Raw genomic sequence first — 13,935 nt, 5'->3', positions numbered from 1 at the left:
AGGGATTTGTCTGTTTTACGTTGTCTGAAACAGGGACTGGCAGATTGAAGGTGCTCAGTAGATATTCACTGAATGAATGAACAATTCACATATGACATTTAGCTCTTTTTGAACATAAACTGAATTTTGCTAAGTTTGACTCCCTTGAAAGTAATTAGGAGTCACAAAAGCTTTTAATTCATGGATTTGTTTCCATAGGCTGAGGTGGAAGTGAAGGTGTCAGCAGCTCTAAAACTCTGCAGAAAGACAAAAAGTAGATGGGGTTTGCGTGATGTTTTGGGGAAGGTTGGAAAAGTTCACTTTTTTGTTGTCTTAATTTGTCAGGAGTCTTTCCCAGACCTTGTCTTTGAATTGCGTTCTTTTCCCTCAATACTTTACAGCGGTTTTCTTTGGTAGTTCTCTTTTCAATTTTGCCAGGGGTCTAATGCAGTTAAAATCAATTTTATTTTAAATTCCCTAAGGTTATGAAATAGTTTGTTCTGCGTTGAAGTATTCCCGTTGGTGTCACCTGCTAGTTTGTACGGTATGTTGCCTTTTCAGATTGGTTTCTTTCACTTCGTAATACGGTTTGTCTTCGCTTTTAATTATTTTGATAGGCCCATAAAGATATCCCAAGGTGTTGCTAGTCACCTAGTGGAAATTAACTAAATAGAAGTCATATTGTCTTGTATGAATTACAATCAAAACTAGCACATGCCAGCAAATATAGCATCTGGAACAGGAGTAATTTTTCCTCAATTCCACTAGGTTTTCAAAATTGTTAACAAGCTCTGAATCATTTCTATATACTTATTGCCTATAGTTTTATCTATGACGTTTTTGCCTTTAAACTGCTTATGAAAATGTATATTAAATATTTGAGAATCAAGTTAAAGCACATGATACAGACATGACACATGCCTCCTAAATCTCTTAAAATTGGCTTTCTTTTCTGGGATGGATTAATTGTTAATGTAGGTACCTAATTATACAACTCTTAGAATAATAAAGTGTAGCAACAGTTTGCTCTGTTGCTTGTTTATAGCTCTCAATTATTCATGTTTCTCTTCCTGTATGCATTAAATGTAGTTGCAGCAGAGGTCTCCTCTGCTCTAATCAGTATGCAACGTTTCCCTCCCTTGAGAGAGATTACCATGTACTCTGCAGCTCATTTTGCCTGGATTATGGTATAATATTATCTACAGCAAGGAAGAATTGAGCTGTTCTGTTGTAGGAACTTCATGTGATTGCCAATCAGGTTGAGGTGATGGTACTGTTGAGGGACTATAATTTTATTCTGCAGAGTGACTATCACAACTGCCAGTACAGAGATTCCCTAGGAATATTTTATACCTTTCTACACGCCATTATACTAACACACAAGGTAGAAATAGTGGCCCAGCTCAGCAGCAATTCTTTTTAGTATATCTTGTGTAAAGACAAATAACAGGACTGGATGCTCACAGCTAAACTAAAATAGAGGTTTGGATTGACTATTTAGTTAATATGGGAACTTCTACCTCCAAATACTCTCCTGGAAAAAGCTAAACCTTTGTATATACAGTATGCATGTTTTCTCATTTTAGCATGTTGTTTGCATTCATAAATCTAAAAAAATAGTTCAATTTAAAAATATTTTGGTGCACTGAATGCTCACTACATACCAACTGGATGCATGAGACTCTCTGGGATACTATATTCACACTTACCCATATAAAATAGAAATATCATCATTTAACATTTATGGAGACTGCATTGTGCTCCTGTATGATGGAGAGGTAGCTTGGGCTCATACTTTTAGCAGCGAAGTGACTGTCACACTAACTACTATTAGAAATATAAATTCTTGATTCTGTGTTGTCAGGCACTGTTCTAATTGCTTCATGTGAATTTTCTCATTCTACCCTTATAACCATATGGCAGCGTAGTACTATTCTCTTCATTTTACGGATGAGAAAGCTGAGGCACATGTTAAGTAATGCATTAAGGAAATTTGAAGAGTCCTGGCTTAACTGGTATCCAAATACAATTCTGGATCTAGAACCCAAGCCCTCGCCATTATGTATGCTATCTTACCTCTCAACACTATCACACAAAAAAGATACACACTGTCATTGTGTGGCTAAATGTTTGTATATTTTCACTTCCTGACTCAATTTTCTTCTCCTGCACAAACTCTATTGTAGATTTCAATGAATTCCTTTGGAATTCTATAGTCTTTATCCCCATCTTTCTTACCCTGGAAAACTTCTCATGGAAGACATTTGAAGCTGTCCATTTTTCAATAAAAAGAAAAGAGTTATCAGTAGCTACAACTTATTTAGGGAGGCACTGAATTGATCTCCTTAAAGATTATTTTCACAAAAACAGAAGATACATGCCAACATGATTTTATTTTTTTGATGACTTTTATTTTTAGATTCTATTACAATGTGTAAGTCTCAAGTATAACTACAATATAATTTATGACAAACATTTTGAGCATTCATAGATATATGAAATTTGTAAAGAATTCTATGTAAACAGCATTATTATATTCACGGCTATTCACTGAATTTTATGAAGCAGTTCTTGATTATTTTCCTCAAGAATATAACATAATAAACCGCAGATATTAACAGAAATTGATGGCCTCTATACATAGGTCCTAAACCCAAGCCAATTACTTGGGCATTCTAATTTAGCTGGCCCTTTTTCATCACTCCCAGTAACATTTCTCTGAAATTGTTATTTAGAACTGCTTTATTTACATATGCATTTTATCTGAACTCTTTTTAACAAAGCTATTAAAATTCTATGAAATCATGCTGAACATTTTTGGTTGAGGTTTTCAACAATCAGCATTTAGAAACAGCCCATAAATCACTTATATCTTTTGCAAACTATGTAACAGTCAAAAAGGTAAAGTGAGATTCTCCCACTTTTATTCAAATTGTATGAATGGATTTGTATTCAAATCTGTTCACTTCAGTTTTATTCCAATTTAAATTTTACAGTGTAACTGCCATTCTATATCATTAGGTTAAATGAGTTCAATGATTGTGTGACTTAAATATTAGCATGACAGTGCTTTCTGAGGGTGGTATCTGATAATCAGTACCAAACAGTAATCTACATGAAAAGAGAAGTCTAAATTTCCTTCAAGCTTGTACTGTATTAAATGAGCTCTTGGTTCCAAATATTATTAGTAATTGATAAAAAGTCACAACTAGACATTCCTGGGAAAACATACATATACAAAACCTAAGCATGTTATATTGAAAAAAAATTATAGTTCAGCATGAAATAGGTTCAGCATGAAACAGAAGTGTGACTTTGTAAGTTTTTTTTTTGAAATGCTAAGAAGAAATTGTGTTGAGGAACCAGTTGCCAATATTTTCTTCACATAAAAATCAGGCAATGTAAAAACATTAGTAGTAAATCACACATAAACCTACCCACTATACATCTTTTCACACTGTATTATATAAATATGCAAAGTGCAGTTATATTTATATAGATTTAAAATGATGAGGATAAACTGCATTCAAATTAAGTTAGTATTAATTTCTTAATTTAATGTATTAAAATATCTTACAAATGTTAATATATTTTGTATGGTTCTCTAATTAAATTGTCAAAACCTATTTTCAACAGACTTATCAGGGATGTGATGCAATGCTCCACATAGTCTAGGAAAACACTGCATGGTATCTTATATATTAAATAAAAAAGAGGCTCAAATAATGTAAGATGAGTGATTGAATTTAGGTGTAAAGAATCTTTGGCCCTAGGTTTAATTTCATATGTGCCTTAGGACAAATGTCTAGACGTGATAATCTCCTTCACAGATGCTGAAAACATTCTAGATAGAAAGTTCTGTGGAAATTTCGCTTTCTTGGTTTTTATCTGTCTTTCTCATTTCTGTGTTTCTTTGCCTCTCTGCCTCTCATTCTCTACCTATACTTCTTCATCTCTATAGGTATGCTTAAATCTCCTTTATTTTTAACTAGCCAGAACAACAAAAAAATTGCTTTAAGTACTTAAGATAGAAATATATTTATGTTCTTTTTTCATTTAAGAAAGCAAATGAATGAAATATTGTTGTATATATTTGCTTTGAAAACTCCCACAAAATCTTCTAAATAAAATTCTTTCTACTTATGTAACTCGATTTTTGTGTGTGCATGAATAACTCGATAGAAGAAAGATCTCATATTCCTGGAATAAACTCATAAAAAATACATCATGGCTGTTTCTTTTCAAGCCACTATTAACAAGGATTTTTAAAAAACTAGATTCATAATCCTTGGTGGAAGGACAACAGCTAAAGCAAAATGAATGTGTGCTTGGTAAACTATAAGCTCAGGATATGTTATTGATTGATACATAATATACCTCATAATCATAGAATTTTATGGAGAAAGTGACATCTTTCTCATTCTGTAGATGAAAGCATAAAAGTTCAAGAGGATGAATGCTATTTCATCCTTTTCACACACAAGTCTGTGTTGAAAGCATGCCATACACACTTAGGATGGTGTGCAGGAGACACAGTTAATACTGTGCCCAAGTCATTATCTGCTCAAACATGTTCCATGGTATCAAATATCTACCTGCATATCTGGAAGCACTCCATGGAAGAGAAATATCAACTTTGCTTAGTGCTAAAGCATAACTCAACAATACTGAATCAGAAAGCAGAAGACGGTGACAAAAATGACTAAGAGTTGGGTTATTATTGGTATTTTGGGGCAGCACAGTCCAGTGTTACACTGTATACATAAAAGTGAATAAAGCTTTCTCCAGTTGCTTCTTTTCTCAATTACCTTCATTTTTTTCTTTCGAGGAATGTGATACATACTGAAAATAATTTTTTCATGTTCCACAGTTATTGTATGAACAAAGAAGGATATAGAAAAAGGCAGTCTATGAAGCACAATACTCTAAAGGTAACTCTTATCCTAGTTGGTATATGAGTCAAGATGAATAAAAAGCATTTGTTGAACTGACGAGCCTACATGTTTTTAATCCCATGGCATTTAATAGGCACATATAAATTGGTTTTGATGCAATATGAATAAATTTAAGCACCTCAAAATATAGAATGACCACTGTAGATGGATAAAAGAGCCTTGCCCCCTAATAATAACAAGATGTTTTAACTAAACATTCATTACTAGTATTCATTCCTTCCATCAGGGCACTTCATGGCAAAGCCACGGGAAAATACTTTTGTAGATATCCAAATGATAGATATTTGCGCGCACGCGCGCGTGTGTTTGTATTTGCATGGGAAACGTGAATGTTTACAATCCTGTGAAAAGATGACAAGGCAGATGTGAACATTTTCTACATGGTCTTCTGAGTTATTAAAAGTAAACAAAATTAAATCACCTTTGTTTGCTGTAATCAATAATCCCTGTACAGTTACTCCTAAGAATTCTTATAGATTCATTTACCAATGCAAAAATAGCCACTGCTAATGCTGCTCACCTATGTTAGGGAATCAGAGCTAGCGACTGCACTGACTTTGAGACTATTTTGATAAAAAGAGTTTTGGCATAGACCTCCTTAAAAGAGTCTTATTAACACAAATATATCACCTTCACAGGCTGTAAACAATATATCAAAGTGAAGCTCTATTTTTTGCCTTCCTTGCCATCTTTTCCTTTGTCCTCCTTTTCTGTTTTGTCTTTTTCATATTTCTCTTTGTCTGGTTTTGTTACACTATCATATGAAGGTGGAGAGATGGTGGATGGAGTTCCATCTGTTTTTTCTGGACTTGAGTTCTCATTAACGTTATCAAAAACCATATCTTCTTTATTGGGCAAATCATCATCTCTGTCACCATCTTTTATGTATATACTTGATATGTTCTTGACATTTTGCCGTAAGCGATAACGTCTGTAAGCACGCTGAATGACAGTAGCAGACACATCTTCCTGTTTTCGTTTTAGTGTAGTTGTGATGGGTTCATAGGACACTTTAGAAGGATTTGCAGACATGAATCTTTCTTCCATCTGTGAACGAAGAGAGTCCATCTCTCCACTTTCACCCAAAACACGCTTTGTAAAAGCAAATAAGATGTCGAGACAATGGATCCGGTCCCCACTGACCATGGGCAGATCCATGGCAATGAGCTGGACTTTGTTTGGTTTTGCTACGAGAAGAGGAGGATCCAGGGCAGCTGCAAAATCAGAGAGTTTGCTATATTCTATAAATTGGGTGGCATCGGGATCAAACTTCTCCCAAACCTCGTAGAACATCTCAAAGTCATCCTCACTCAGCGGCTCAGTACTTTCTTCAGTGGCAACACTGAAGTTCTCCAGAATGACAGCGATGTACATGTTCACCACGACCAGGAATGATATGATGATATAACTGACAAAATAGAATATCCCCACAGATGGGTTCCCACAGTCTCCTTCAACTGAGCTTCCAGGATGAACTTTCCTGGGGTCACAATCAGGTGGTGCACTGTTGAGAATAGGTGCTAGCAATCCATCCCAGCCAGCAGAGGTGGTAATCTGGAACAGGCAGATCATGCTGTTGCCAAAGGTCTCAAAGTTGAACATGTCATTAATTCCAGCTTCCTTTTTAACGTAGGCAAAGTTGGACATTCCAAAGATGGCGTAAATGAACATGACCAGAAAGAGCAGGAGGCCGATGTTAAACAACGCAGGAAGGGACATCATCAAAGCAAAGAGCAGCGTGCGGATCCCCTTGGCCCCTTTGATCAGACGCAGGATTCGGCCAATCCTGGCAAGACGGATCACTCGGAACAGGGTAGGGGACACAAAATACCTTTCTATCAAATCTGCTAGAAACATACCTGGTGAAGAGGGAAGGAATACAAAGAAAATACTTAAATATCCATGCTACAGAAAATCATGACTCTAAATAGTTTTATGTGCCATCTTACCTCTTATGATTTCAGGATTGTCATTTTACATTGCAAGGCAATTTCATAACAACCCAAGGATCAAGCAATCCCACAGGAAAATGGTTAGAATTACTATTGTGAAATTTTCTCTCCCTTACTAAGTTTGTAGATCTTATTTTTTTCCTCCACAACAATTTTTTTAATTGTTAAGGGTACAAAAATTAAAGCTACACAGTAAAATGCTAAAAAGAAAATATAAATCACCTGAAATATCAACCAACCATTTACTACTGTTAATATTTTGTTGAGGACCACTCCATTTTTCTATGCAAGCACACAAACATTTACAAATGTAATCATGATATAGGAGCTTTTTTATGCCATCTGTTTTAGCTACTTCATCATATGTTATGGACATATTTTCATATAAATGACAACAGAATAATTCCTTATAGTTGTATAATGTTCTGTCCAAATAACCATATATTGAAGAATTTTATGTTGTTTCCAATTGTTTTGGCTGAGACAAATATCCAAGCAGGGCTTCCCTGGTGGCGCAGTGGTTGAGAGTCCGCCTGCCAATGCAGGGGACACGGGTTCGTGCCCCGGTCCAGGAAGATCCCACATACCACGGAGCAGCTAGGCCCGTGAGCCATGGCCGCTGAGCCTGCGTGTCCGGAGCCTGTGCTCCGCAACGGGAGAGGCCACAGCTGTGAGAGGCCCGCGTAATGCAAAAAAAAAAAAAAAAAAAAAAAAATCCAAGCAGGTATATTTTCTTTTAGTTGCATGGGCATTTTTTTTTTTTTTTTTGCACGCGCCTCTCACTGTTGTGGCCTCTCCGGTGGCAGAGCACAGGCTCTGGACGCGCAGGCCCAGCGGCCATGGCTCACGGGCCATGGGCATATTTTGATAATACAAGAAGGTAGGTCAAACAGTATATTTAAAATTTTGTTATATATTGCAAGTCTATCTCCAGAAAGTCTGTACAAATTAACACTCCTAATGATAGTCTATGAAAGTGCTCACACTCCACATGCTCACCAGTGTTGTCATTTTTCTTTATAATTTTACCCAAAAAACTTTGTGATGTTTAAAACATCTCATTATTATAGTTTATTTGCATTTCTTTGGGGAAAAAATAATCCAAAAATTTTTTATTATTTATTGGACATTTTGTATACTTGTTGACTATTTTCAACTTTCTCTTTTTGGCCTAGTCTAGTCCTTTGCCCATTTTTCTATTGGGAGATTTACTATTTTCTTACTGATTTATGAGGACTATTTTTCTATTACAAGTGCTAATTCTTTGTTGGCCTTAAAGGTTACATTAACAATAGCCCTGTTTTTAATTTGTCTTTCAACCTTTTTTTTTTTAATTTGGTGGTGGTAGTGAGTTTTCCTCCATAGAATATTTTGATTTTTATGTAGTCATATCTATTATATTTTCTTCATGGAGTCAAGTTTGTCATGAATAGAAAGGACTATTCAAGCTCATGGTTATAAATCTATTTCCACTAGAATGCATTTTTTAATACATTAATTTTTACACATCAATTAATAAATCTTGATCCATGAGATCTTTTAACTGAGTAACTTAGTAATTCTCTATATATTGATGTTTAATTTTGGATTATTCATTTGAATCCATTGAGCTTCTTAGTAAACACTGTTTTACTTCATCAATGTAATAATAATCTTAATATCTAGCAATGTAAGTCACCCCTCATTACTCTAATTTTTCTTCCAGGTGAATTTTAGAATCATTAGATTTATATCACCAATTTATTATCCCCACTACACAAAAAGACGCTCATATTCTCATTGGGATAACACTGGAATTATAGATTAATCTCTTAAAAAAATGGTCATGATTACAGGGAGACCCTTCTTATCCAAGTACAAGAAAAGCCTTTCAATTATTTTAAACCTTCTTTTGTTTCTGTTAGTTTTCCTCATAGAAGTCTTATACATTTCTTGTTGAAGTTGTTACTAGGTATTTTACTTTATTTTTATTGGAATTGTGAATGAAATTTTTCTTTAGGCATATTTTCTAATTTTTTGCTCCACATATAAAACAATTACTAACATTGGTATGTACAATTTAAAATTTGCGCCTTCTGAATTCTAATTGAATCCATATTTTTCAGTTGATTCTCTTGCATTTTTAGAGTGCCATAATAAGATCTGAAAATGAAAATTTGCTCCATTGTTCAAATATACGTACCTCTCTGTTTTCTTATCTAATTGTATCAGCCAACACTGTTACAAATAGAGGTGATAGAGGGATACACTTTTCTTCTTCCTAAGTTAACTGGAATGCTTCCACCATTTTGCTTGTTGTATGTGATTCCTACCTAAATTTTGTGTTTTTTATATATTAACTTTAATCTCACCTCTGGTAATAATACTCCTTTTTCAAAAATTGATTTTGAATCCCTATTCTAACTTATACTACTCAATATGGCAGTTTTAGGTTATGTGACTTTTAACCTTTCTTGTCCTGCCTGTTTCAGTATCTCCAAATTGAGTTTGTATTAAATAATCTCTACAATCTCTGTCTAAAATTCATAATTACGAAAATAAATGCAATCCTAAACTACTGGGCAAGGCATGTACAAATAATAAAAAAACAATAGGATAGAAAAAACAGCTATGGTAATGAAATGAGAGGAAGTATAAAATCAAATACTGTGATTCACAGATATGACTGGGGTTGGCTGAGAAATGATTACAAACTTGACAAGTATGAAGCCATAAGAAATGAAGCTGGCATTTCTTCAGACCTTAACTTTTTACTTTGAGTTCAGGAATAATTTTCACAAAGAGTCACCAATATTCTGGCTAGTTATATTATCATTAATCAAAGGATAGTTCTCATATGTGTAAAAACCGGAAGTGATTTCAGATTCTACATTGGTCTTCTAAGATATACCTACCTATAGACCCAGCTGCTACCTTTGTGAAGGGTAATCTTGGAAATCAAATATCAAGGAGTTTTATGTGCTTCCAACGAACAGAATATGTGTGGCTTTGAGGCTTGTTGTGTGAACCTAGGAATTCTGACACAGAGGTATTTGTTTTTAAGGTTCCTTCACTCTTTCAGTGTCACTAACTTACTCAAAAGTAAGTTTACACTCAAGAATTCAGAAACTTCTCTGAGTATGTGTGATGTTTAGTTTGATTCAAAATGGAAATCTGATTAATAAATGCTCTTACCTACAATGGAGAGAATCACAACCACAAAATCAAAAATGTTCCATCCTACAGTGAAGTAGTAGCATCTGAGGGAGATCAGTTTCAGCACACATTCTCCAGTGAAAAGGATAACAAAAACTACATTGATCCAATATAAAACTTCAGTCATGTATGCACTTTGTCCCTCTTTTTCTACCATCATGGTTACCATGTTGAGGCAGATAAGAACCATGATGGCTATATCAAAAGCTTGGTTTGTTACTAGGTCAAATATACATCCTTGGAATTTGTTCTGCAAAGAAACAAAAATAATAGGAAATGTACAGTAAATTTTGCAAGTAGTATCCATAAATCATTACATTAGTAAAAAAATTTTTTTTAAGGTATCAGTCTTCAAAACTTGCATAAATTATCCCTGGTCATAGGTTCTTGCTTTGTACAAGAAATATTATTAAATCATAGAGTACATGAAAACTTTCTGTTGCTGTTGACTTTTAGTATACCAAGTCTTCAGCGAGCCTTGTAAACTAACATTTGCTTTTAAGCATATCCACCCCTAGTATGTTATACAGGAGTTGCCAGGATCACAAGGTAAGTTTAACTAAGAAAACCTCAGCTCTACTACCTCGAGTATTTCAAGGTAATAAAATGACATCTCTAAATTTCTACTTTGTCACGTTATTTTGACTAATGTGTTGGCACTGTCTTGTACTGATATTACTGCTATAATATCAGATCTATATTTTCCTATCTCTTCCATGTATAGAATATACATTTCCAAACATACCCATACTTAACACATCACCTTTCTTGTCAGTCTCACTGATAGTATTATGCTTTCCAGGAAACCCAATTTCAAAATCACTTTATTAGTTGCATAGGCAAGTTTTAAGGCACTGTATTCAAAGTCAAGTAGTGTACTGAAAAAATTAAATACCAGAGCTTTAAATTCATACATTATGATTCAGTAGGGTCTGGGTGAAACCTGGCCATGTGTCTATTTAAAAAGTGCTGGGTAATCCTCATGTAGCCAGCTGGTACTAAGTGGATTCCCATCTTTAGGACGCTCTGTCTACAGCCATGACTTTTGGTAAGGTGTGTTATGTTGAAAAGAAATTGAAAAACATGTAATGCATTTAAAATTATTTTAATTGTTAGAGGAATACAAACTATTCTTTAACTGCTAAGACTCACTATTTACATCTGAGCCTATTCTGGTCTTTCTTTGACCCTATGGTAAGATAAAGTTTAGATTCATGACCAGTCCAACTGCTTCTCTGGCTATTTGTTGTAATATCAGAGATCTACAAGGTTAGTTTCACCTGACTGATAGTGAGCCATCATTACATCATAAAGTCATCAAGAAAATCAAATTTCAATCAAAAGTACATTTTATTTTGATTCTCTACAGGCCATTTGTACTAATAGTAAGTTGTATAGCTAAGGTAGAGATAAAAGCATATATAGGGGCTTCCCTGGTGGGGCAGTGGTTAAGAGTCCGTCTGCCAATGCAGAGGACACGGGTTCGTGCCCCGGTCCAGGAGGATCCCACATGCCGCGGAGCGGCTGGGCCCGTGAGCCATGGCTGCTGAGCCGGCGCATCCGGAGCCTGTGCTCCACAACAGGAGAGGCCACAACAGTGAGAGGCCCGTGTACCGCAAAAAAAAAAAAAAAAAAAAAAAAAAGCATATATAATTATTTTCCATTTTTATAGAAAAAGAAATTATATGAAGGCATATTATGAGCTGTGATAGTGTTCAAAATACATATGTTCAGTTTTATAAGAATTTTTCTTCAAAATATTAAAATATATGCATTCATGTTTAAGAAATAATTATATATTAAAGATGAATTGAAAATAATTTTAAAATTTACATGCTAAATATAAATTTTTTTTTTTACCCCCGGACGAGGTATTGGCTTTTGAGGTTTCTTGGATCCCAGCTTTTTCATTGCATTATAATATTTCTTCTGTTCTTCTGTCATAAAGATATCTTGACCTCCAAGGTAAAGAAATAAAAAATAAATCTAGTTAAAACCAGAATCATTGTCTAGATCTTCCTTCAGATCATTATTCAGGTTAAAAATGTATTCATATAGAAATGAAGTGTCTTCTCGCTTCAGTAGCACATATATTAAAATTGGAACCATACAGAGATTAGCATGGCTCCTGATCTAGGATGACATGCAAATCTGTGAAGCGTTCCGTAGTTTTGGTGACAGATGGTGACAGACGGTAACTAGACTTTTATGGTAATCATTTCACAATGTATGCAAATATCGAATCATTATGTTGTATACCTGGAACTAATATACTGTTATATATCAATTACACTTCGATTTAAAGAAATGAAATGCCTTTTATTATGTGCAAGGTAGCTATAAATCAAACCTGTCTTAAAGAATTACCTACGTGTAGGCACAGACTCTCCGTACGTAATGCAGTATGCATAATACACAAAATATATGGATTACATGCAATAATGATTGGCTCAGTTATCTTTTAGTAGCCTAACCTGCTATCTCATTTTATCTGCTACTTGTCTCACCAGGCATTTCATTGCTAAATAACAAATATATCAGTAGTGAATGATAATTTGGCTAATGTTTACCTATTAGCCATACTGACTCATAAAGAGTAGGAAGTAAGGGGCCAAAAGTGGTAGCTAAAATAGTATTATTTTTATATTCACTTGCATTCATTTTAATATATCATATTCCCTTAGCAGAATAAATGAATATACTATATACATGTATAGCACATATCCATAAATACTGCATATACACACACACATATATTTGGCATACATATAATAAATTTATTTATTTATTTATTAAAAAAAAAAAAACTCTTTAGTTACCTCTTTAATTCCAAACAAGGAATTTCAACATAAACACTTTATTGGGTGTAAACATTACATGTAATAGAGTTTTAGATGTTGAGAAAATTACCAGTAATCCAGGGTTTCTGACTTGAAGGATTTTCTAATTGAATATACAACATTAAAGATTCAACAGTAAATAAATTAACATCTAAATAAAGTTTTTGTTCCTTTCTACACTGTATAAGTCTAAATCTCACAAAGGAGGCCTAGAAACTTTGCCTATTCTTTTAGACTCCGTTAATTTCTTAAAATTATCTATAATTTATACAGATTCACGCATATTCCTCATCAGTCCACAATATAAACTTTTTAGTTATGGCATAAATTAGTACAATCCATGTAACTAGGAAGTTATTTTGGGGAATTTACAGTTCCGAAATCCTTACTTAACTTGTAGGGTCCTGGAGCTAAGGTGATCTGTTTATGGTTTCCCTTTGGTTTTTCTGGATTGCATTTTCTTATCAAATACCTAACGATAACCAGGCTTCCCCTTCTGTCTTATGTGTTTTAATTTACATCTCCTCTAATTGATAGGAAGTCTTTGTGCAATTTTGGCATTCATCTATCTGATCTATTGATGCGTGAGACAGAACTTTCATGCCAATGTTAAGAGAAGCCCAGACCCTTTATTCCTCAGTGATGAGGGTTGACTATCACAGCAGGTCAAGAACTTACAAGAAGCTAGGAAAACACTGGGAAGATAACTCTGAATTAGAGGTAAAAACCAAAGTAGCAGGTTTTGTCTTCCCTTGATGATACCCTGGTTGTCAACATAATGAAGGATGCGATGAAGCTAATAGGAGATAACAAAACGCTCCAGTAGAGAAACTTGTGTTGTGATTTTATTTAACTGTAGCTTATACAGACCTTGGAAAATGCATCCCATTACTAAAGAATGGACTTGATGGGGAGGGGGAAGGGTAAGCTGTGACAAAGTGAGAGAGTGGCATGGACATATATACACTACCAAACGTAAAATAGATAGCTATTGGGAAGCAGCCACATGGCACA

General features: G+C 34.5%; 1 protein-coding gene and 1 non-coding gene across 2 annotated transcripts in view; one reads left to right on the top strand and one right to left on the bottom strand.

Moving 5' to 3' along the window:
* Nucleotides 1-3,301: 3,301 nt before the first annotated feature.
* SCN9A (sodium voltage-gated channel alpha subunit 9) overlaps nt 3,302-13,935 on the bottom strand; it is a 157,874-nt gene continuing 147,240 nt past the window's right edge. Inside the window, exons 25-27 of the mRNA XM_027129270.1 lie at nt 11,942-12,046; nt 10,061-10,331; nt 3,302-6,793 (exon numbers count right to left, since the gene is read on the bottom strand). Coding sequence (XP_026985071.1) covers nt 5,601-6,793; nt 10,061-10,331; nt 11,942-12,046 — 1,569 coding nt within the window. The 3' untranslated portion in view covers nt 3,302-5,600. The remainder of the gene's footprint in view (nt 6,794-10,060; nt 10,332-11,941; nt 12,047-13,935) is intronic.
* On the top strand, nt 12,147-12,254 carry LOC113605501 (U6 spliceosomal RNA). The gene has a single exon (XR_003427254.1). It is a non-coding gene; the product is annotated as a U6 spliceosomal RNA (small nuclear RNA).

This window comes from Aethalodelphis obliquidens, unplaced genomic scaffold, assembly GCF_003676395.1.
Source record: "Aethalodelphis obliquidens isolate GAN/ISIS:26980383/991018 unplaced genomic scaffold, ASM367639v1 scaffold2, whole genome shotgun sequence".
Lineage (NCBI taxonomy): Eukaryota > Metazoa > Chordata > Mammalia > Artiodactyla > Delphinidae > Aethalodelphis > Aethalodelphis obliquidens.
Note: the sequence above shows the minus strand (reverse complement) of the source record. Positions and strands in the feature narration are given on the sequence as shown.